Here is a 24,934-nt window from a genome sequence, read left to right as displayed (position 1 = left end):
TGCTGTTATCACTGTTCTCCATTTTGTTGTTGTTTAGTCCTTAAGTCATGCCCGACTCTTTTACCACCCTATGGACCAGAGCCCCCCCCCCAGGCTCCTCTGTCCGTGGGATTTTCCAGGCAAGCATACTGAAATGGGCTGCCATTTCCTCCTCCAGGGGATTTTCCCAACCCAGGGATGGAACCCACATCTCCTGCATTGCAGGCGAATGGGAAACCGGTTCTCGATTTTAGGCACTGTAGTAGGTGTCTAGCAATACCTCACTGTTGTCTTAATTTCCATTTCCCTGAACATTGGGCAGGGTGCATATTTTCCTGTGCTGATTTGCCATCTGTTTGATAAGGTCGTTGGTCCACTTTAAATCAGGTTGTTTGTTTTCTTATTGTTGGACTTTAAAAGTTATTTGTATAGCAATTTAAATAGCAGTGCTCTATCAGATATGTCTTTTGTAAATAATTTTCTCCCATTCTGTGATTTATATTTGCATTATGTTGACACTGTCTTTCACAGAGTAGAAATTTTTAATTTTAATCAAGTCCAGCATCATCAATTCTTTCTTTGATGGATTACAGCTTTGATACTATAACAAAACCTGTAACAAACCTGAAGTCATCTAGATTTTCTTCTATGCTTTCTTCTTGGGAGTTTTATAGTTTTGTATTTTATACGTAGGTCTGTGATTTACTGTGAGTTAATTTTTGTAAAGGTTGTAAAGGTGTGGGTCTAGATTCAGCTTTTTGAATGTGGACGTCCAGTTGTTCCAAGACAATTTGTAAAGACTATCTTTTCTCCACTGTATTCCTTTTGCTCCTTGGTCAAACATAAGTTGATATATTTGTGTGCATCTAATTCAATGGTCCCTATTCTGTCTCAGTGATCTACCCGTCTATTCTCTTGCCAATACTAGATTCTTCATTATGGTACATTTATAGAAAGACACAGACTCAGGTAAGGTCAGTACTTCAACTTTGTTCTTTTATAACACTGTGTATTATAGGCCTTTTGCCTATAAATTTGAGAGTCAATTATATTGATATCCACAAAATAACTTGCTGGAATTTTGATTGGGACTGCAGTGAGAAGGCAATGGCACCCCACTCCAGTACTCTTGCCTGGAAAATCCCATGGGTGGAAGAGCCTGGTAGGCTGCAGTCCATGGGGTCACTAAGAGTCGAACACGACTGAGCGACTTCACTTTCACTTTTCACTTTTATGCGTGGAGAAAGAAATGGCAACCCACTCCAGTGTTCTTGCCTTGAGAATCCCAGGGATGGGGGAGCCTGGTGGGCAGCCATCTATGGGGTCACACAGAGTCGGACACGACTGAAGCGACTTAGCAGCAGCAGCAGTGACTCTACAGAGTCAGATCAGACTCTACCGATATCATGACAATATTAAGTCTTCTTATATATTTGAACATGGAATAACGGAATATCTCTCCATTTATTGATTCCTTTTTTATTTCTTTCATTAGCTTTTCTTTCCTCATATAGATTTGTGCATACTCTTGTTAGATTTACACCTAGGTATTTCAGCTTAGGGGCACTGATGTAAATGGCACTGTGCTTTTAATTTCAGATAACATACATTCGCTGATGGTATATATCAAAATGATTGACCTCTGTGTATTAATTTTTTTGTCCTGCAACACTGCTACAATAATAAACTAGTTCCAGGAGATTTTTTTGGTTGATTCTCTCAGATTTTCTAGAAAGAAGATGATGTCATTTGCAAACAACAAGTTTTATTTCTCTGTTCCCAATGTGTATGTCTTTTATTTCCTTTTTTTACTGCACTAGTTAGAACTTCCAATATGATGTTAAAAAGGAATAGAGAGAATAGATGCCCTTGCTTTGTTCCTAATCATAGTAGGAAAAACTTCAAGTTTCTCTTCATTAAATAGATGCTACATGTAGGTTTTTGGTAGCTTTTTAGAAGAATAATTTAAAACACTCAACTAACAAATCTTTTAGATGATCCTTCACTTTTGTTGAAAGTCAAGTATTAGAAACCTTCCAATTTTGTGTAGGATTTATTTTCTGCCTCCATGCTGCTAAGTCACTTCAGTCGTGTCTGCCTGTGCGACCCCATAGACATTAGCCCACCAGGCTCCCCCGTCCCTGGGATTCTCCAGGCAAGAACACTGGAGTGGGTTGCCATTTCCTTCTCCAATGCATAAAAGTGAAAAGTGAAAGTGAAAGTGAAGTCGTGTCCGACTCTTAGTGACTCCATGGACTGTAACCCACCAGGCTCCTCTGTCCATGGGATTTTCCAGGCAAGAGTACTGGAGTGGGGTGCCATTGTTCTTCTGCCTCCATAGGAAATCAGTATTTTTTTAGCAGTCACACAGGGTATTAGTTCTTGAACAGGGATTGAATCTTGGCCCACAGCAGTGTAAGTGCAGAGTCCTAACCCCTGGATTGCCAGGAAATTTCCAATACGCTTTTTTAATCAAGGACATTTCTGTCTCTTTCACTAAAGACTTCTAATCATCAAACAGTGTTGATGTCTATCAAATGGTTTTTCTGTTATGTATTGACATGATCATGTGATATTTTCTTCTTTAGCCTGCTGACATGTGAAAATTGATTTTCAAACATTGAACCAGTCTTATATACCTGAGATAACTCTTACTTGGTCATATTATATATATATATATATATATATATATATATTTTTTTTTTTAATGCATTGTTGGATTTGATTTGCTAATATTTTTTGAAAAGTTCTGTATTTATGTTCTTTAGAGATGCTGGTCTATAATTTTTTTCTTGTAATATCTTTTCCTGGTTTTGATAAGGCTGGCCTCATTCAATGAATTCAGAATTACCCTCCCTTCTTCTATCTTCTGAAAAGACTGAAACCTGCAAGTTTAGAAAATGTTTTTTGATAGCATCTATCAGTCTTCCAACAATTATTTCTCTGCAATATAAAATAAACAAATGTTCTCACCTCCATAAACTCAGTTCTACTACCCCATAATTTATATCCACTGAAGCAGGTTGAGCCCTTGAAAGAAATACTCTTATACAAATCAATTCTTTAAATGTTTACAGATAGTTATATCTCCCTATACTTATGCTAGATCAAGTATTTTCAGTTTATTAAATCATTTTCTTTGTGATTCCTTCCATAAAGAACACATTCCACTATACTGATATTCTTCTTAAGAGTCTGACATCCAATTCTAAATACTATACTCCAGGAAGAATCTTACATGTGACAAATGGAATGATGCCCTACATTGTTTTGGGTATCGAATGCATTTTAGTGACCACTAAGATCTCAATTTTGAGGAAAGAAAAGAATAATAGGGCTTCCCTAGTGGCTCAGTGGTAAAGAATCCACCTGCCAATGTAGGAGATGCGGGTTTGATCTCTGGGTCAGGAAGAATCCTTGGAAAAGGAAATAGCAACCCACTCTAATATTCTTGCTTGAGAAATTCCATGGACAGAGGAGCCCAGTGGACTACAGTCCAAGGGGTCACAAAAAAGTGTCAGACTTAGTGAATAAACAACAAAGAATAGTAACACAATGCTTTTCACATTCAACCTTCACAAAAATGAGAGACCTATATGAATGAAAAAGCTCATTACATTTGTCCAAAACAGTACTAGTATGTTAACTGAAATGCCGTGTCACAGAACATATCAAGAATTTATCAAAACTATGATACTTCCCTAGAAAATACACACATTAAATACAACTAAGAGCTACTGCTTACAATATAAGGAATTCCACAGGTGCATGAAAATCATCCAGAGATCCCAGAGCAGTACTATTCACCACTACATCCCCCACGGCTCAGCACAGTGCCTACTATACAAGCAGGCGTGCAATTCTAATCTATGACTTTAATGAAATAAAGGAACAGTAGTGTGACAATCAGTTGTTTAGAATCTGCCTTTAATTCCCTGAAATGAGACTCAATACACCCAAAGTAGTATTAGTGATCCCAAATATTACTACATATTTGGAAAAAGCTGGCTGGCAAATTTGCCCTTTTCTCTTCCTGCAGATAAACATTTCTCTAATGAAGTAACTAAGTTTCAATCTTAGGGGTTAGAAGTTTTAAGAAAATGTAGTAATTTAAAAGGTTAGGAGAAGGAACAAATTTTTATCGAGCATGTATTACAGCCCTAGTATAACTTATCTTATAGTTCTCAGAACAGCTTTACTGGGGAAGTATTATCAACCTCATTTTAGGAAAGACTATGGACAGGGAGGCCTGGCATGCTGCGATTCATGGGGTCGCAAAGAGTCGGACACGATTGAGCGACTGAACTGAACTGAATAGAACTGATGAAAGAAATCTTAAAAATTAGGGCAGAAATAAATGCAAAAGAAACAAAAGAGACCATAGCAAAAATCAACAAAGCCAAAAGCTGGTTCTTTGAAAGGATAAATAAAATTGACAAACCATTAGCCAGACTCATCAAGAAGCAAAGAGAGAAAAATCAAATCAATAAAATTAGAAATGAAAATGGAGAGATCACAACAGACAACACAGAAATACAAAGGATCATAAGAGACTACTATCAGCAGTTGTATGCCAATAAAATGGACAACGTGGAAGAAATGGACAAATTCTTAGAAAAGTACAATTTTCCAAAACTGAACCAGGAAGAAATAGAAAATCTTAACAGACCCATCACAAGCACGGAAATTGATACTGTAATCAGAAATCTTCCAGCAAACAAAAGCCCAGGTCCAGATGGCTTCACAGCTGAATTCTACCAAAAATTTCGAGAAGAGCTAACACCTATCCTACTCAAACTCTTCCAGAAAATTGCAGAGGAAGGTAAACTTCCAAACTCATTCTATGAGGCCACCATCACCCTAATACCAAAACCTGACAAAGATGTCACAAAAAAAGAAAACTACAGGCCAATATCTCTGATGAACATAGATGCAAAAATCCTCAACAAAATTCTAGCAATCAGAATCCAACAACACATTAAAAAGATCATACACCATGACCAAGTGGGCTTTATCCCAGGGATGCAAGGATTCTTCAATATCCGCAAATCAATCAATGTAATTCACCACATTAACAAATTGAAAAATAAAAACCATATGATTATCTCAATAGATGCAGAGAAGGCCTTTGACAAAATTCAACATCCATTTATGATAAAAACTCTCCAGAAAGCAGGAATAGAAGGAACATACCTCAACATAATAAAAGCTATCTATGACAAACCCACAGCAAACATTATCCTCAATGGTGAAAAATTGAAAGCATTTCCCCTAAAGTCAGGAACAAGACAAGGGTGTCCACTTTCACCACTACTATTCAACATAGTTCTGGAAGTTTTGGCCACAGCAATCAGAGCAGAAAAAGAAATAAAAGGAATCCAAATTGGAAAAGAAGAAGTAAAACTCTCACTGTTTGCAGATGACATGATCCTCTACATGGAAAACCCTAAAGACTCCACCAGAAAATTACTAGAGCTCATCAATGAATATAGTAAAGTTGCAGGATATAAAATCAACACACAGAAATCCCTTGCATTCCTATACACGAATAATGAGAAAGTAGAAAAAGAAATTAAGGAAACAATTCCATTCACCATTGCAACAAAAAGAATAAAATACTTAGGAATATATCTACCTAAAGAAACTAAAGACCTATATATAGAAAACTATAAAACACTGATGAAAGAAATCAAAGAGGACACTAATAGATGGAGAAATATACCATGTTCATGGGTCGGAAGAATCAATATAGTGAAAATGAGTATACTACCCAAAGCAATTTACAAATTCAATGCAATCCCTATCAAGCTACCAGCCACATTTTTCACAGAACTAGAACAAATAATTTCAAGCTTTGTATGGAAATACAAAAAACCTCGAATAGCCAAAGCAATCTTGAGAAAGAAGAATGGAACTGGAGGAATCAACTTGCCTGACTTCAGGCTCTACTACAAAGCCACAGTCATCAAGACAGTATGGTACTGGCACAAAGACAGACATATAGATCAATGGAACAAAATAGAAAGCCCAGAGATAAATCCACACACATATGGACACCTTATCTTTGACAAAGGAGGCAAGAATATACAATGGAGTAAAGACAATCTCTTTAACAAGTGGTGCTGGGAAAACTGGTCAACCACTTGTAAAAGAATGAAACTAGATCACTTTCTAACACCGCACACAAAAATAAACTCAAAATGGATTAAAGATCTAAATGTAAGATCAGAAACTATAAAACTCCTAGAGGAGAACATAGGCAAAACACTCTCAGACATAAATCACAGCAGGATCCTCTATGATCCACCTCCCAGAATGCTGGAAATAAAAGCAAAAATAAACAAATGGGATCTAATTAAAATTAAAAGCTTCTGCACAACAAAGGAAAATATAAGCAAGGTGAAAAGACAGCCTTCTGAATGGGAGAAAATAATAGCAAATGAAGCAACTGACAAACAACTAATCTCAAAAATATACAAGCAACTTATGCAGCTCAACTCCAGAAAAATAAACGACCCAATCAAAAAATGGGCCAAAGAACTAAATAGACATTTCTCCAAAGAAGACATACGGATGGCTAACAAACACATGAAAAGATGCTCAACATCACTCATTATTAGAGAAATGCAAATCAAAACCACAATGAGGTACCACTTCACACCAGTCAGAATGGCTGCGATCCAAAAATCTGCAAGCAATAAATGCTGGAGAGGGTGTGGAGAAAAGGGAACCCTCCTACACTGTTGGTGGGAATGCAAACTAGTACAGCCACTATGGAGAACAGTGTGGAGATTCCTTAAAAAATTGCAAATAGAACTACCTTATGACCCAGCAATCCCACTTCTGGGCATACACACCGAGGAAACCAGAATTGAAAGAGACACATGTACCCCAATGTTCATCGCAGCACAGTTTATAATAGCAAGGACATGGAAACAACCTAGATGTCCATCAGCAGATGAATGGATAAGAAAGCTGTGGTACATATACACAATGGAGTATTACTCAGCCGTTAAAAAGAATTCATTTGAATCAGTTCTGATGAGATGGATGAAACTGGAGCCGATTATACAGAGTGAAGTAAGCCAGAAAGAAAAACACCAATACAGTATACTAACACATATATATGGAATTTAGGAAGATGGCAATGACGACCCTGTATGCAAGACAGGGAAAGAGACACAGAAGTGTATAACGGACTTTTGGACTCAGAGGGAGAGGGAGAGGGTGGGATGATTTGGGAGAATGACATTCTAACATGTATACTATCATGTGAATTGAATCGCCAGTCTATGTCTGACGCAGGATGCAGCATGCTTGGGGCTGGTGCATGGGGATGACCCAGAAAGATGTTATGGGGAGGGAGGTGGGAGGGGGGTTCATGTTTGGGAATGCATGTAAGAATTAAAGATTTTAAAATTTAAAAAATAAAAAACTAAAACTAAAAAAAAAAAAAAAAAAAAAAAAAGAAAAAAAAAATAAATACAGTTTTTATCAAAAAAAAAAAAAAGAACTGATGACAGTAATTAAGCAATCTTCTTACAGATGATAAGCAGAGGAAACTAGATTCACTTATTAGCTATAAAATCTATGGTCTTTCTCTTACATCAGGCATTGGGGTATTATCTACTTAAAACATCATATACTAGCAGTTGTTTAAAAGCACATATGACTGATTAATAATAATCATAATAATTTTTCTCCATCGTAAGTTTTTCTTCCACAAAGCAGTTGTCTCAAACAACTATGCAAGTTTAATAAAGAAAGCAGCAGAATGGTGGTAAAACATCATAAACAGAACCTTATTTAATGTATGTACTCACAGGGGGAGATGGTGAGTACATCTTATTTCAGGACCACTTTATTTATTTTAATTTAGTAAGTTAACTATATGGAAAACCATATTATATGGTTTATATTTTATATAATATATGATGCTATTATATCATATATGATATATTATGTATGATGATATATCATACATAATATATAATAATATATCTCACCATAATATGATGAAAGAATTGTTAAAAAGCAATCCCCCAAGAGCTCATTCAAAGTTTATTCTTAGGGAATAAAAGTTCAGCTTCCATGACCCAAACAAATAGCATGAATTTCTAGAATTTTCTCTTCAAAACATCAATAAATGACCACTAACAAAAATCTTCTAAAATCTAAGCAAAAACAAAGATGAGTTAAAGTTAAAAGAGTCTTCATAAGCCACCAGACATATATCCATTAGTTCTCCCTACTCTAGTTATAAATCCTATAATATTTCTTAAATTAATGTAAACTGTGGAAATTAATACAATAAATTCTAAATAATTAATTTGCAAAAACAGAAAATTGGAGACACAAAGATTCTGAATAACAATCCGAGAGTCACTAATCAATTTTTTTTAAAGTTTTATTTCAAACCTTTTTATTAAATTAAATGTTTCCATTCAAATATATTTATCAATACAAACATAAGAAATCAAGATTTTCAAAAAGGATTAGGACAGAAAAGCATAATGTTCCTCAGATTTCTTCAGACCTCACTAAATAAATGTATGCACAGGAAAAACGGAAACTGTAGTATATTTTCACATGAAAATATGTGTCACATGAATCAGACGACTTTAAGAAGAATAAGCAAATAATGCCTAATAGAAAGCTATATAGCTAAATAAAAATCCATTTATGTTTATCTGGGAATTCCCTGACACTGCAGTGGTTCGGATGCTGTGTTTTCACTGCCAAGGGCTTGGGTTCAATCCCTGGTTAGGAAACTAAGATCCTACAAGCTATGCAACACAGTACAAAGAGAGAGATATATATATATATATAAAAGATATATTTGTGTTTTTCTTATATTTCTTTCTAACAATGGTTTTCTCTGTGTATATTACCCATGCATCATTATTTTTTGGATTCTAGCTCCCTAAAGTACTAGGTATATGTCCTGATGTGGACCACATTGCTAAATGTATTTATTTATTTGACAAATAATTAAGTGCTTCCAATGGGTACTGTGCTGGGCACTAGACTAGGTCCTACAAACTCCTAACCCCATAAATAGAAAAGAATCACCAAGCCTCAGAGATTATATTCTGGTAGAGAAGAGATCAAAGTAAGAAACATGCAAATAAATGTAAAAAAATTTCCAATAAAACATACCTCACAATGCATTTCCATGAAGAGCCATCTTGATCATCTTGTTCTTCTATGTACATTCTGACATTGTGATCTTGATCCAACTGGTACCAGTACATGAGGCCATCTTTGTCACGACCAATTGGCTGGAGACGCATGGTATCGGCATCCTCCTCATTGATAATATTCTTGAATTTGAGATTGTCATCAAATTGACACTCACAGAGGTACTGGAAAATAGTCACAACATGATTTAAAATACCCCGTAAATGTTTCTCCATCACAATAAATGTGTTATGTTCAACCAAGAAACTGATTCAGGCATAAGAAGAGAAAGAGTATGTTTGTCCATCTTTTACTTTCCTCTCTCCTCTTTTGTACACTTACTTTACAATAAGCAATTTTAAAAGACAAATTTCTAATTTAACATACAATTTTAGTATTACATAAATTTATAGGTTTAACACAACCAGTGACCCAAAAATTAAGTTACATTCTAAAGCACTGAGTGTTTGTATTAAAGTCTCCCAAATTGGTTCATGGTATAAAATTTTCAGTGACTTTCTCTTAAAGCTTTTAGATGAACTTTATTCTTGAAATGGCTGTTTATTTTTGAAAGCTTGAGACATACATAATTTTTACCAAAGGCAGTCTTACTGATAACTGCCTCTGGAGAATTTTCTTTAAAAAAAAAAAAAATCATACTGCCAGCACCAAAATGGATGAACTAACTTTTTATTAAAATTTTTGTATATGATTAGTGTATATAAGATTTCTTCCCTGAATCTTTGATTTAGTAAACCAGTGAAAGATTAACCACCGTTTACCATCTTTGTTAGCTATGATTTTGAAGGCTGCCAACAATGCATAAAGTTAATCTAGGGTAACTGTTTGCCATTATCCTTACAGGCAGAGATCATTAAACCTAGATATAAGTGTGTATTGAAAAACAACCAAAAACAGTCATTTAAAGAAGAGTTTTATCGCCAAAAAATAAATAAATAAATGAAAATTCTATTGTCCTTTTCCACTAACAATAAAAATTTCTACTTTCTAGTTGCTTCCCAATTCAACCAGAAGGAGTCAAAGTGATTTTTTAATTAAAATAATTTTAACAAATAATAAATTTATTACCTTTAAGAGTGCTAACTTGCATTCAACACTCATTTCAAGATAGCCTTTCTTCTCCATCTCCCATGCCCAGGTGCTATTAAACTCTTGGCATATCTGTCAAGAAAAAGTTAAAGTCTTAATACAGAAAAGCAATTTTTATTTACATTGGTAGTTTTGTTGTACAACTATGTTAACTGTTTTGTTAATACATAAAGGAAAAAGTTTATGCCAAACACAGTCCAATCAAATCACACTCTGAAATATCTACTATTTAAATATATCAAAAACGTTGACTACTACTACTAAATGATGACTGCATTCAAGGTAAGCTGTGACCTCTGCAGCTGTCTCCTTTGCTCTCAAGAATTTTATATACACTTTTGTGGCACAGTTTCCCAAATGCAAGTAATTATCTGATTCCACCTCTCCAAATAGCCTAGTTCCTCCAGGACAAGGACAATAATTTATTTCTATGCCTAGACTAGAAGCAAGCTAAAAATAACATGCCAAATTGTAGACACATTTTTATTCGAGTAACTCTCCGACTCGAAGTCCTCCTAATTATGGGTAAAGATTTCACTGCTTGGCTTCTATAATGTGGCATTAACTTAAATTTCTAGGTTTCTCTTTCCACACAAACATTTCAAGCAAACCAGAGACAATTCAACAGTATGAAGAAAGAAGATCTGGATAACCATTACACTTATCAGGAGAAATGCCATGGATTCTATGACCTCTGTGAGCCAGTTTCCTCAGCAATAAAAGGGAAGCAGTAGTAATATTGATCTTAAAGGTTGTGAAGTAGACATGAAAAATGATATAAAGTGCCTACAAACTTCACACTTTTTTTCCAATCCAAGAAGCAAAGAGTAGAATGAAGGCCCAGGGAGAAGAACCAACAAAAGGCACAAGATTATCTGGTTGGGAAACTGGCTAGAAAGGCTGGAGGAGAAAAACAAAAAGGCAACTGAGACTGCTTACATAACCATCTCAACTTAGGAATAAGACTAAACTGGCCCTCCTGGAAGGGGTTACTCTTTTCCTCTCCTTACCAGTGTCGTCGTCTTTTTTTTTAAACCAACTTGTGTAACAGAATCACAGGAGATCATTGTTAGGATAGAAAAAATATAAGCAAGCAGTACGGCCAGGAACTCTATAATGGAAGATCTCCAAAGGCAAAAGGGAAGAAAGAGCTCTCCATTCTCTGGAATACCACACTTCTTTGACTGCTACAGCATTGTATTTTGCAGAGAAAAAATCCTCAGACATACAGAGTGAAGGAAATTTTTCTGGAATACCACACAGGGCAATGGCCAAAAAGCACAGCAGATGACCAGTGTCCTTAGTCATTAGGGAAATGTAAGTCAAAATCACACTGCAATGCTACTTCATACATGTTAGGATAGCATAATCAAAAAGAAGGAAAATAGCAAATGATAGGAATGTAAACTAGTGTAGCCACTTAGTTTAAAAAAAAAAAAAAAAAAAGGTTAGCAGTTCCTCAAAAAGTTAACACTGAGTTACCACATGACGTAGCAATTCCATTCCTTGGTATGTACATATAAAAAAATGAAAACATATGCTATACAAATGTTCATCTCAATATTATTTATAATAGCCAAACGGTGGGATCAACCCAAACTTACATCAACTGATGAATGAATAAAATAATATGTGGAATATAAATACAATGCAATTTTATGCATCCATGAAAAGGAATGAAGTATTGCTATACTGTATAGCATGGATGAATATTAAAAACATAATGCTAGGTAAAAAAAATCTGATATAAAAGGTCACAGATTTTGGAGTGTTTGTATATAGAATTTCCACAAGAGTCAAATCCATATAGACAAAATTGCTAATGGGTAAGTAGAGGGAGGAACAGTTGTTGCTAATGGGCTTCCTTTTAGAATAACTTTAAAAATGCTCTACAATTAAGACAGTGTTCTACTATTAAGATAGCTCACATACTTGTGAATATGCTTAAAAAACTGAATTGCATATTTTTAAAAGGTGACATTCATGGTATGTCAATAATATCTCAATCAAAAAAAAAAAATCAGAGGGACAGTCAACAACACAGACTAAAGCTTATGACTTGGCTGAAGCATTTCTTGAGTGTTCTACTGTATACCACACCCTGAAAATACTTTGAAGGCTAAAGCTGCGTGTGGGGAAGCTCAACTTCACCCAGAGGGGCTGAGAATGACACAGCTTCAAAGCATAGCCTACAACCTAGTTACCAATGCACAGTCAACGGCTCACGGTGTCACTGATAGCAAATACAGCTGAACAACTACTGATTATCATTTACTGTGTGAAAGGGAAGGACAGAGAGAGTGAGGTAAATATAGAGATAATTAAGATACAGGCCTCTGCATCTGCACTACTTAGCTTCAATTTACTGACCTTCATTTACAATGTTCAGGGTGTAAAACCTTTGCTGTGCTGATATTCAGAGATAAACATGCTATTCATTTTCAGTTTCTTTTCTTTTTTTCTTTAATATAAATTTATTTATTTTAATTGGAGGCTAATTTCTTTACAATATTATATTGGTTTTGCCATACATCAGTTTCGTTAAGCAATGTGGACTTATACTATGCTATTTGAAGACCTCCCCTCAAGGCCCATTACTCAGATTTGCCCAAACAGCCTTAACCTATTTTTACTACCTTCCCAGGGATGCAGTGGTAAAAAATACCCCTGCCATTGCAAGAGACACAAGAGTGTGGGTTTGATCCCCAGGTTGGGAAGATCCCTTGGAGTAGAAAATGGTAACCCACTCCACTATTCATGCCTGGAAAATTCCATGGACAGAGAAGTCTGGCAGGATACAGTATGTGGGGTCTCAAAGAGTGGGACAGGACTGAGCAACTGAGCACAGCACATTGTTACCACAAAGGAAATACTGCAAATACAAAAAGTACTATAAACGACACTTAAATAATTCTTATGCAGGACTACATAATCTCATCAGAGGTCAGCAAACTTCTAAGAGACAAACAAATAATTTAAGTTTTGTGACCACATGGCCTCTTTTTCAACTATTAAACTCTGTTATAGTGCAAAAGCAGTCATGTTGCTAAATCATGTTCAGAAGCTAAGTCACGTCCGACTCTGCAAATCCATGGACTGCAGCATGCAGGCTTCCCTGTCCTTCACCATCTCCCAAAGTTAGCTCAAACTCATATTCCATTGAGTTGGTGATGCCATTCATGATCTCACCCTCTTGTCATCTCCTTTCTCCTCCTGCCTTCAATCTTTCCCAGAATCAGGGTCTTTAACAATGAACTGTTTCTTCACATTAAGTGGCCAAAGTAATGGAGCGTCAGTATCAGTCCTTCCAATGAATATTCAGGACTGATTTCTTTTAGGATGGACTGGTTGGATCTCCTTACAGTCCAAGGGACTCTCAAGAGTCTTCTCCAACACCACAGTTTGAAAGCATCAATTCTTTGGTGCTCAGCCTTCTTTATGGTCCAACTCTCACATCGGTACATGACTACTGGATAAACCATAGCTTTGACTATATGAACCTTTGTCAGCAAAGTAACATCTTTGTTTTTTAATATACCATCTAGGTTTGTCATAGCTTTCCTTCCAAGGTTCATTTCACGGCTGCAGTCACCATCTGCAGTGATTTTGGAGCCCAAAAAATGAAGTCTGTCACTGTTTCCATTGTTTTCCCATCTATTTGCCATGAAGTGATGAGACCAGATGCCATGATCTTTGTTTTCTGAATGTTAAGTTTTAAGCCAGCTTTTTCACTCTCTTCTTTCACCCTCATCAAGAGGCTCTTTAGTTCCTCTTCACTTTCTGCCACTAGAGTGGTATCATCTGCATATCTGAGGCTGTTCCTCTTTCTCCTGGCAATATTAATTCCAGCTTGTGCTTCATCTAGCCTGGCATTTCTCATGATGTACTCTGCTTACATGTTAAATAAACAGGGTGACAATACACAGATTTGACATACTCCTTTCCCAATTTTGAACCAGTCCATTGTTTCATAGCTGGTTCTAACTGTTGCTTCTTGACCTGCATACAGATTTCTCAGGAGGCAGGTAAGGTGGTCTGATATTTCCATTTCTTTAAGAATTTTCCACAGTTTGTTGTTATCCACACAATCAGAAGTAGATGTTTTTCTGGAATTGTTTTGCTTTTTCCATGATCCAACAGATGCTGGCAATTTGATCTCTGGTTCCTCTGCCTTGACTAAATTGAGCTTATCCATCTGGAAGTTCTCGGTTCATGTACTGTTGAAGCCTAGCTTGAAGGATTTGAGCATAACCTTGCTAGCATGTAAAATGAGTGCAACTGTGCAGCAGTTTTAACATTTAGCATTTAACTTCATCATTTGGCATTTAACTTCTTTTCCAGTCCTGTGGCCACTGCTGAGTTTTCCACATTTGCTGGCATGTTGAATGCAGCACTTCCACAGCATCATCTTTTAGGATTTGAATTAGCTCAGCTGGAATTCCATCACCTCCACTAGCTTAGTTCGTACTAATGCTACCTAAGGCCCACTTGACGTCACATTCCAGGAAAAGCAGTATTTTCTATAATACATAAATCAGTGAGCAATACCACTTTACAATACCACTGTATTTGTAAGGAAATTTGAATTTCATATAATTTTCATATGTGAACCATTCTCCCAACCATTTCAATATATGAAAACCATTCTTAGTTCTCAAGCCATACATAAACAGACAGAAAGGTGAGATCTGACACAGGGGCCATAGTTTGCCTAGAGGACCAGAAACTAGCTTTGTTTATTAGAGACTGTCTAGACAGTTCTTCTCAGAGAAGGCAATGGCACCCCACTTCAGTACTCTTGCCTGGAAAATCCCATGGACAGAGGAGCCTGGTAGGCTGCGGTCCATGGGGTCGCGAAGAGTCAGACACGACTGAGCGACTTCCCTTTCACTTTTCACTTTCATGCACTGGAGAAGGAAATGGCAACCCACTCCAGTGTTCTTGCCTGGAGAATCCCAGGGATGGGGGAGCCTCGTGGGCTGCCGTCTATGGGGTCACACAGAGTTGGACACGACTGAAGTGACTTAGCAGCAGCAGACAGTTATTCTTGGGGCCTTAAAGCAAAGGGATCCGTACTAGATTGGTAATCCACATTAATTCCCCAGGTTTCATCTGATTCTAACCAAGCAGCCTATTTAATTTGGTTTTGCATGCAATTCCTTTTTAGAGAATGTTTCAATATCCAAAACATCCATATTTATCACCATAAATTATCATTCCATAATACTGGTGTTAAGTTTGATTCTCTCTAAATATGCTAATGAGTGATCATGTCTAGTTGTTTCCCTCTGTACGGTGCATAAGGAACAGTCTTTCTGATACACACACAAAATCAATGTTCCGTGCCTGCAAGGTTGAATGCCATTCAGCATGGGAGGTCTCTTGGCTGCCTGCCTGTTGTCATTCCCAAACTCCCTGTGTCTATTCTTCTTGACTTCTACAGAGAAAAAACAAGGTTGAGGATGGAAAATAAGGGGTAGGGGGTGTGGGGGGCATTTAAAAGTTCACAGCAGCTGAACATGTATAAGAAAGGTGGTTTAACATGCCTATTCAGCAAAAACACAGACTTTATTTCAGTGAGATCATTAACATATTAATCTTAGACTCACATACACAATGGAAGCACCAGTAATAATTCTCTTTTTGGCAGTTTAGAAGGAAAGGAGGAAGGGTGTAGAAAAACCACAAAATTCTCAGCATGAACATCCAAATGTTGGCACTGAGAGACTAGACCACCACTTGAATGGCTTCTATCAGCCTAAGGACACACCCCTGCTCTTTCATTGCTATCTAGAAAACTGAAGCTTGTCAAAAGGATTTATTTTTTGTTCCAGCCAACATCTGATCAGATCCTGGAGGACCTCTAAATCTCTCTTTTTTTCCTTTTTGTCACACCAGGCAGCTTGCAGGATCTTAGCTCCCTGACCAGGAATTGAACCTGCTCCATCCCAGTGAAAATGACAAGTATTAACTACTGGACTGCCAAGGAATTCCTCCTAACTACTTTTAAAACAAACAAACTTAAAATTGTAAATCTTTCCTCTAAATCTTTGAGAGGTGTTATCTATATGTCCTACAAGACAGGCGTGTCCTTCTCAAGGACCTGAAAGCCAATCCTTTTGTATGTAATCATCAGACTGCAGAAGTTGCAGGCACAAAAGGCCTAATCAAGCTGACTTTGACCAACTCTCATAACTGGCTGTTGTGATTTTTTGTTTCCCTAACCCAGCTCAACTCCTTTACTCTCTCATTACCATCTCCCCAACTCCCTCATCCTACCTTTAAAATACCAGCCACCGCTGGGCAAACTGAAATTGAGTTCAAGCTCCACCTACTAGAGTTAGTTATTTAATAAATCTGTCAGTACAGCCTTTAACCAGTGTTCGGTTTTGTTTACCTTTGATGAGGGAGTCCCTTAATATCATTCAGATGGAAATCTTTATTTTACAATTTAAAAAGATGAAGTTTAAAGAGATTCATTCATCCAGTGATTCCACAAATATTTATTGAGTACTTGTTCTATGGCAGGAACTAATCAAAGACCTGGGACACCGTGGTAAAGAAAACAACCCAACTGCCACCATGGAGCTTATATTCTAGGACATAGTCAAATGGGTGAAAATAAGAAAATGATCAAGTGGAGATAAAACAGAACACTGTGATAGAGAAAAGGTTTAGTGTTCAGGCAAGGCTTCATTTTAAAAAGCTGACATTTGACACAAAAGTTGAGATAGGACTGATAAACAGAAATCAGCCATAAAAAAGACCTGGTAGAGGAATGTTTCAGACAGAAGAAACAAGCTGGCACAAAGGTCTGACATATCTAAAAACAGAAAAAAGGATCACTGTAAACAAAGCAGAATAAGGGGGAGAACAGAAAAAGAAAAGGAAACCAAAGTCCAGATGATGTAAGCCACGGTAAGAAATTAAAATCTGATTTCAAATGCGACGGGAAGATTTTTTTACATTTTGGGGAGTGGGTAGTATAGGTGGTTCAGAATACTGTGTTAAATGCTAGAGAAGGTGTCAGGAAAAGAAAACCCTCCTACACTGCTGGTGGGATTGTGGCTTGTACAGCCACTATGAAAAACATAAAGAGGTTCCTAAAAAAACCAAATATAGAGATGCCATATGATCCAGCAATCCCACTTCTGGGCATCTATGCAGAGGAAATTCTCATTATAAAAGATGCACCCCTATGTGCATAGGAGCACTATTTACAACAGCCAAGACAAGGAAGCAACTAAATGTCCATCGGCAGACTGATAAAAAATGCGGCATATATTATATACACAATACAATGGAATATCACTCACACATCAAAAAGAATAAAACGTCATTTTGCAGCAACATGGATGGGCCTAGAGATTATCATACTAAGTGAAATTAGAAGCAGAAAGACAAATACCACATGATACATCGCTTATATGTGGAATCTAAAATTTGACAAAAAATGAACTCACCTACAAAACAGAAAGAGACTCACAGACACAGAGAACAAACTTATGGTTACCAAAGCGGATAGCATGCATGCTCAGTCCTGTCCGACTCTCCAACCCCATGGACTGTAACCTTTCCAGCTCTTTTGTCCATGGGATTTTCCAGGCAAGAATACTGGAGTGGCCATTTCCTTCTCTAGGGGATCTTTCTGACCCAGAGATGGAACCCATGTCTCCTGCATTGGCAGGCGGATTCTTTTTTTATAGATGAATATTCTTTTTTTTTAAATTAATTGACTTTTTAGTTGAAGGATAATTGCTTTACAGAAATTGTGTTGGTTTCTGCCAAACATCAACATGAATCAGCCATAGGTACACATATGTCCCCTCCCTCCCATCTTCCCCCGCCCATCCCACCCTCTGGGCTAGAGAGCCCCTGTTTGAGTCCCCTGAGACACAGAGCAAATTCCCACTGGCTATCTATTTTACATATGGTAATGTAAGTTTCCGTGTTACTCTCTCCATACATCTCACCCTCTTCTTCCTCCCCTGGTCCCATGTCCCTAAGTCTGTTCTCTATGTCTGTGTAGCCACTTGGAAGCCCAAAGGGGTTAGCAGGTTAGCAGTTAATTTAATTAACTCCTAATTTAGGAGTTTGGGATTAGCAGATACAAACTACTATATATAAAATAACAGCAAGGCCCTACTGTGTATCACAGGAAACTATATTCAATACCCTGCCATAGACCATAAAATGAAGACTAAGATAACCAAAAGAATATGAAGACTATGGCTGGATCACTTTGTTATCTGCCAGAAACAATACAAAACTATAAATCACCCATACTTTAATTAAAAATAAAAAAAAAAATACTGTGTTAATTCCAGGTATATGCTGAGGAACGGGACGCTGGCGCTATGGTGGCTTGATTTTCAGTTTTGAAAGGAACCTCCTTACTGTTTCCCATAGTGGCTACACCACTTGACACCCCGCCTGCCCCCCACCCCACAGTGTAGGAGGGTTTTAATATGATGAGATGATTTTTAATGGGGGAAAAATTAGATCAGATATATGTTTCAAAAATGGCAGCTGTGTGTAAAATAGATTGTAGAGGGGAAAGAACAGAAACTACACAACTTTTAAGGCAAGAGACAATGGTGACATGGACTATGGTGTGGTAGTGGAAACAGAAAGAAGCAAACAGCTGTATTTTGAAGGGAGAATTTTAAGGACTTTTGAAAGAACAGATGTTGAAGGTGACTGAAAAGGAAAATCAACTAAATTCCTTGTCTTGACATCTAAATTCCTTGACTTGAACAAATGGAAGGATAAAAGTGCGTTTAATGAAGGTATAAAGGAACACTTGAGGGAAAAGAGATGTCTTATACCTACAGAGTTTGAGGTACCTATTATATACATCTAAGAAATGTCTTTCTCAAATTTAGTGACTAAACTGAATCTGAGTTAAAACTGAAGCTATGACTCCTGGTTCAGATCTTTCCACTGCATCCCATACAGTTTTCACTAAAACCTTTTCAAGTCTGAGTCAAGAAGAATTTTTTTGGCTGAGCTCTGAGAAGTCATCTTTTAATCTCTAGCATGTGACAAAGCGTAAGATACACAGCAGGTACAAAACAAATATCTGATGAATAAACAAAAGACATAGAAAAATGATGTTTTTACCTTAATTTAAAAAATTATTATTTTAAATTATCCATCAATAACTTCTGACTAGAATAGCAACAGCTAACATGTATTGTGTGTTTACCACATGCCAAGTACTCTTCCAACCACCTTAAAATATTAATTCAGTCAATTCTCATAAGTCTTTATATGGGTGTACTATTATCCTTAGGAGGTTCTGTGCTTTAGCCAAGAAATAAGAGAAATAGGAATTAGTATCTCTAGTAATTTATAGTGAAATCAGTAATAGATTTGAGACACCAATTAGGTCAGTTATCACCAACCATACTATGGACAAAGGCTAGACTGAGAATTAGAAATCATGTAGTTTTGTTATTACACTCAAATTAAACCTCATCAAGTATCCCTGACCAAATATGTAAATATGTCCAACTATTTTATACATAATATTCTTTCCAGAGGACTAAATGAAACATTTACTGAGCACATTTAGTATTAGGAAAGCAAAGATGAATTAACAGTCTCTGCACTGAGAAGTTCAGAATTCAGAGAAAGTCATGAAAACAAGTAATGTGAGGTGAGAAGCAGTCACTGAGTCATCTACAAACTGAGAAACTGGTATGTCTATGAACTACTATGAAAATAAAGGAGAGAAACCCTTCAGCCAATGGATGAAGGTGTGACACTTTTATTCAAGTGGTGACATTTATGCTAGGACCTAAAGGATGAATGAGGTTTTATCAGAAAAGGAGGTAAATAAATAGTATTTCAAGAAGAAACAGAACAGAATATGATAACCAATGGGGATGTGAATATTTTGGTATGTTCTGTCGACATGAAGGCGAATAAAAGAGCTCTTTCTACTGAGCCCTCGAGTCCTAAATCATGAGTGCTGAGGGGTGGGTGGGAAGAGACAAGGCCATGAAAATAGGTCATTGCTCATAAATATGAGGACTCAACAAGCATTCAGAAGTACTGATGAAAACCAGTTCTGTCGCACTATGGCAAGACAGGACAGACTCCAAGGTCAAGGAGACCCACTAAAGCCTGTTTTGCAATAACTCATAGAAAAGGTGATGAAGCTTGGCCTAACCCTGCAGAGGATACTCAAGAGAAGGCAGATTCAGATTGTTAGTGCACATATCTTACAAAAGCAACAAGCTTTATGCTTAATACATTATACAGTAAATGTTTTACTCTTTACAATAGACCTTTCACAAATATTACTTCATTTGGGGTAGATGGCCCATAAAGCTACAAGATTTTTTAAAACATAACAAAGTCTGATCATCTTTCTATTTTCTATAGTATCTCCCAAGTTCATGACCTTACTGACAGTGGACACTAAATATTTATATTATCAGTAGTCCCTACAGAGTCAACTTACTATTTTGATGAGCTACCTGGGAATACTGCCTATAACAATGCATATTAAGAGTTATATATAGAATGGAAGATTCTTTCATTCCTTAAAATATATACTGGATATATTTCAATGGGAAGACTTCTCAAGCAACATGGTTTTAAAAATCAAAAGAATACCAAAACCCCAAGTGACTAGAGCACAGCCATGTATCAATTAATGGGTTTATTCCACAAAAAGGATAAACAGGTCTTTACCAGTACTTTGGTGTATGTTAGACACTGTGACTGACATCAGGATAAGATGCTACAACTCTTACAAAAGGGCCTCAGTTGAACAGGCAGCTGGAATCTGTTAACCTACAAATATGGCACATTTACACAGGTCAAAAATTTGAGAAGCTACTCTCAAAAGTAGTCTATTCTGAAGAGTAGTAAAAGGTAACTTGCAAGTATCTGGCAAAAATCCAGCAAGAAAAATCAAATCTCTATCATAGCTATTTTATACTCATAGATAAGAGTAACCATATACCTAAAATACACCCAAGTGGAAAGAATGTAATTGGTAAGTTCCTCTTTCCAAGAGACCTACTTTTTATCAATTAGCTAAATAGGAAGGGAAATAAGATTTTAGTATAAAATAGACTGAGATTCAAATCCAGGCTCTATCAACAGTGTGATCCTGTCGAGGTCAATCACCTCTCTCAATTCAGGGTCTTCGTCTGTAAAATGGAGGTTATCTTGCTAATAAAAGAGATGAGATTAGGAAGATGCCTATCAGATCCTCATGGTGCCACAGCTACATATATAAATGCAAACCTGAAGATGGATCCAGAAAAACACGACAAGAACCAACTGGAACACAAGAAGAAAATAAAGAGAATTAAGAGCTGTTAGAAGTAGACTGGGCTTTCCTGGTGGCTCAGTGGTAAAGAATCCGCCTGCAACGCAGGAGCCATAAAAGTTGTGGGTTCAATCCCTGGGTTGGGAAGATCCCCTGGAGGAGGGCACAGCAACCCACTCCAGTATTCTCGCCTGGAGAATCCCAAGGACAGAGGAGCCTGGCAGGCTACAGTCCATAGAGTTGCAAAGATTCCAACACAACTGAAGCGACTTAGCAGTAACAGGAAGTAGATCAGTGTTCTTCAAACTGTATATAAACATTGTTTCAAGGTACTTTTGTTTCAAATATATTTAAAATACCATTTTAATACCATTTCATTCAATATTTAAATGAAATTATTGGTGACTGATTTAATTCTCTACTTTTATTTTCTGGGTAATTAACCCTATATATAGGCTTCCCTGGTAGCTCAGATGGTAAAGAATCTGCCTCCAGTGTGGGAGACCTGGGTTCAATCCCTGAGTTGGGAAGATCCCCTGAAGAAGGGAGAGCTCCAGCAATGTTGCCCAACCATGGATACAGGAGCCTGGTGGGCTACAGTTCATGGGGTTGCAAAGAATTGAACATGACTGAGCAACTTTCATTTACAGGCTTCCCTGATGGCTCAGGGGTAAAGAATCTGTCTGCCAATGTAGGAGATGCAAGAGATGTGGGTTTGATTTGTGAGTGGGGAAGATGCCCTGGAGGAGGAAATGCCAATCCACTCCAGGCATTCCTGCCTTGGAAATCCTATGGACAGAGGAGCCTGGCAGGCTACAGTTCATGGGGTCACAAGAGTCAGACACGACTTAGCAACTAAACAACAAACCCTATATTATACTGAATGGGCTGCCTTGTTAGGATCCAATATGATAGTAAACATGTTGAAGTTAAGATTACCGCCAGATCTAGAGAATATTCCCTGACTGTTGCATTTTTATATATTGTGGAAATATACACAAATTTAGTATGTAGAGAAATATTTTTGTATATAAACATAAAATTCACCATTTTAGTCATTAAGTGTATAATTTAGTGGCATTAATCAATCACATTCACAATGTTGTATAATCACTGATACTTCTTATCTCCAAAAGTTTTTTTATTATTCAGACAAAAACTCTTTCTTTTCGCCACACCACTTGGCTTGTGGGATATTGGTTCCCCAACAGGGACTGAACCCAGGCCCTCTGCAGTAAAAGGGTGGAATCCCAATCACTGGATTGTCAGGGAATTCCCTTCAAACAGAAGATCTTTAAGCTTTAAGCAATTAACTCCCCACTCTCCTCCCACTCTGCGGCATAATCTCTAATCTACTTTAATATCAGTTCTTTTGTGTCTGGCTTCTTTTACTTAGCATGTTTGCAAGGACTGCCCATGTGGTAGCAAATATAAGAAGTTCTTTCCTTTTTAAGGATGAAAAATATTACATTGTATGAATGTATCACATTTTGTTTACTGATGGACATTTGGGTAGTGTCAACCTTTGGGCTATTATGAATTAAGCTATAATAAATACTGGCATACAAGTGTCTGTCTGAGTTTCTTCTGAGTATACAGCTAGGTGCAGAACTGATGGGTCAAACAGCAGTTATATGTTTAGCTTTTTTTTTTACTGTACAGCGTGGCATGCGAAACCTTCCCAAACAGGGATGGAACCTGTGGCCCCTGTATTGGAAGCACAGAGTCTTAACCACTGGACCACGAGGAAAGCCCTGTTTAGCTTTTTAAGGATGGGCCAAATGGTTTTCCACATCAGCTGCACCATTTTGTATTCCGATTAGTTTTAGCATCTCCACAAACTCATCAATATTTATTATTTTCCTTTAAGAGTTACTGCAGATGGTGACTGCAGCCATGAAATTAAAAGACGCTTACTCCTTGGAAGAAAAGTTATGACCAACCTAGGTAGTATATTCAAAAGCAGAGACATTACTTTGCCGACTAAGGTCCGTCTAGTCAAGGCTATGGTTTTTCCTGTGGTCATGTATGGATGTGAGAGTTGGGCTGTGAAGAAGGCTGAGCACCGAAGAATTGATGCTTTTGAACTGTGGTGTTGGAGAAGACTCTTGAGGGTCCCTTGGACTGCAAGGAGATCCAACCAGTCCATTCTGAAAGAGATCAGCCCAGGGATTTCTTTGGAAGGAATGATGCTAAAGCTGAAGTTCCAGTACTTTGGCCACCTCATGCGAAGAGTTGACTCATTGGAAAAGACTCTGATGCTGGGAGGGATTGGGGGCAGGAGAAGGGGACGACCGAGGATGAGATGGTTGGATGGACGTGAGTCTGAGTGAACTCCGGGAGATGGTGATGGACAGGGAGGCCTGGCGTGCTGTGATTCATGGGGTCGCAAAGAGTCGGACACGACTGAGCGACTGAAAGGAACTATTAGGCATGAAGTAATACTGAGTTTCTGATTTTCATTTCGTCCATGACTAATGATGTTGATTCTTTTCACATGCTAATTATCAATCGCTGCATATCTCTGAAGAAATGTCTACTCAAATATTTTGCATTTTTTAAACTGGGTTAGTCTTTTTGTTGTTTTTAGGAATTCCCTCTATAGTCTATATATTTTCTTATCAGTCATACAATTTGCAAATTATTTTCTTCCATGATGTGGGTAGTCTTTTTACTTTCTTCATAATATTATTTGATGGACAACAGTTTTTCATTTTGATAAAGTCGAATTCATGTACTGTTTTTCTTCTTGCTTACATGCTTTTGGTGTCAAAATTTAAGACTCTACTGCCAAGCTGAAGGTCATAAAGATCTATCCCTAAGTTTTATTCTAAGAGGATTATGGTTCTAGCTCTTTCAATTAGGCTGTTAACCCATTTTGAGTTAATTTTTGCATATGGTATGAGGAAGGGTATTTACTGCATTTTGCAACTTGTTAAACCTCAAGAAATATACATTCATACTATAGGCAACAATCAAAATAAGTTTTAAAAACACTACAATAAAATTATCACTACAGCATATATACTCCATCCTTTCATTTTCAGCTCAGACAAAAATCAAGACATATACATATCATTAACATAATATTTTTAATGGATTCCTAAAGTTTTTTTATACTTAGAAAATTTTAGGAGAGTCTAATTTTACTTCCCAGGTTTATCTGGTTAATAGCTAAAGTGATAACCTTAAATTGCTATTTTTATGTAACTTCTTTCAAAACACATTGATACTAGAGTTATAGCTAAAGGAGCAATACAATGGAGAAGTTCTGACTAATACAAGTGTGCACACTTGGGGGAAAAAGGGAACTTCTGGAGGGGAAAAACAGGTTTCTGAAGTCTACTTCAAGGGCACGCTTACACAGATTTCCCA

General features: G+C 37.1%; 1 protein-coding gene across 1 annotated transcript in view; it reads right to left on the bottom strand.

Moving 5' to 3' along the window:
* RSF1 (remodeling and spacing factor 1) overlaps positions 1-24,934 on the bottom strand; it is a 154,834-nt gene that overhangs the window by 60,812 nt on the left and 69,088 nt on the right. Inside the window, exons 3-4 of the mRNA XM_069564910.1 lie at positions 10,249-10,341; positions 9,139-9,344 (exon numbers count right to left, since the gene is read on the bottom strand). Coding sequence (XP_069421011.1) covers positions 9,139-9,344; positions 10,249-10,341 — 299 coding nt within the window. The remainder of the gene's footprint in view (positions 1-9,138; positions 9,345-10,248; positions 10,342-24,934) is intronic.

The sequence above is a fragment of the Ovis canadensis genome, chromosome 21, assembly GCF_042477335.2.
Source record: "Ovis canadensis isolate MfBH-ARS-UI-01 breed Bighorn chromosome 21, ARS-UI_OviCan_v2, whole genome shotgun sequence".
In the NCBI taxonomy this organism is placed as follows: Eukaryota; Metazoa; Chordata; class Mammalia; order Artiodactyla; family Bovidae; genus Ovis; species Ovis canadensis.
This window is presented reverse-complemented; position numbering and strand designations above follow the sequence as displayed.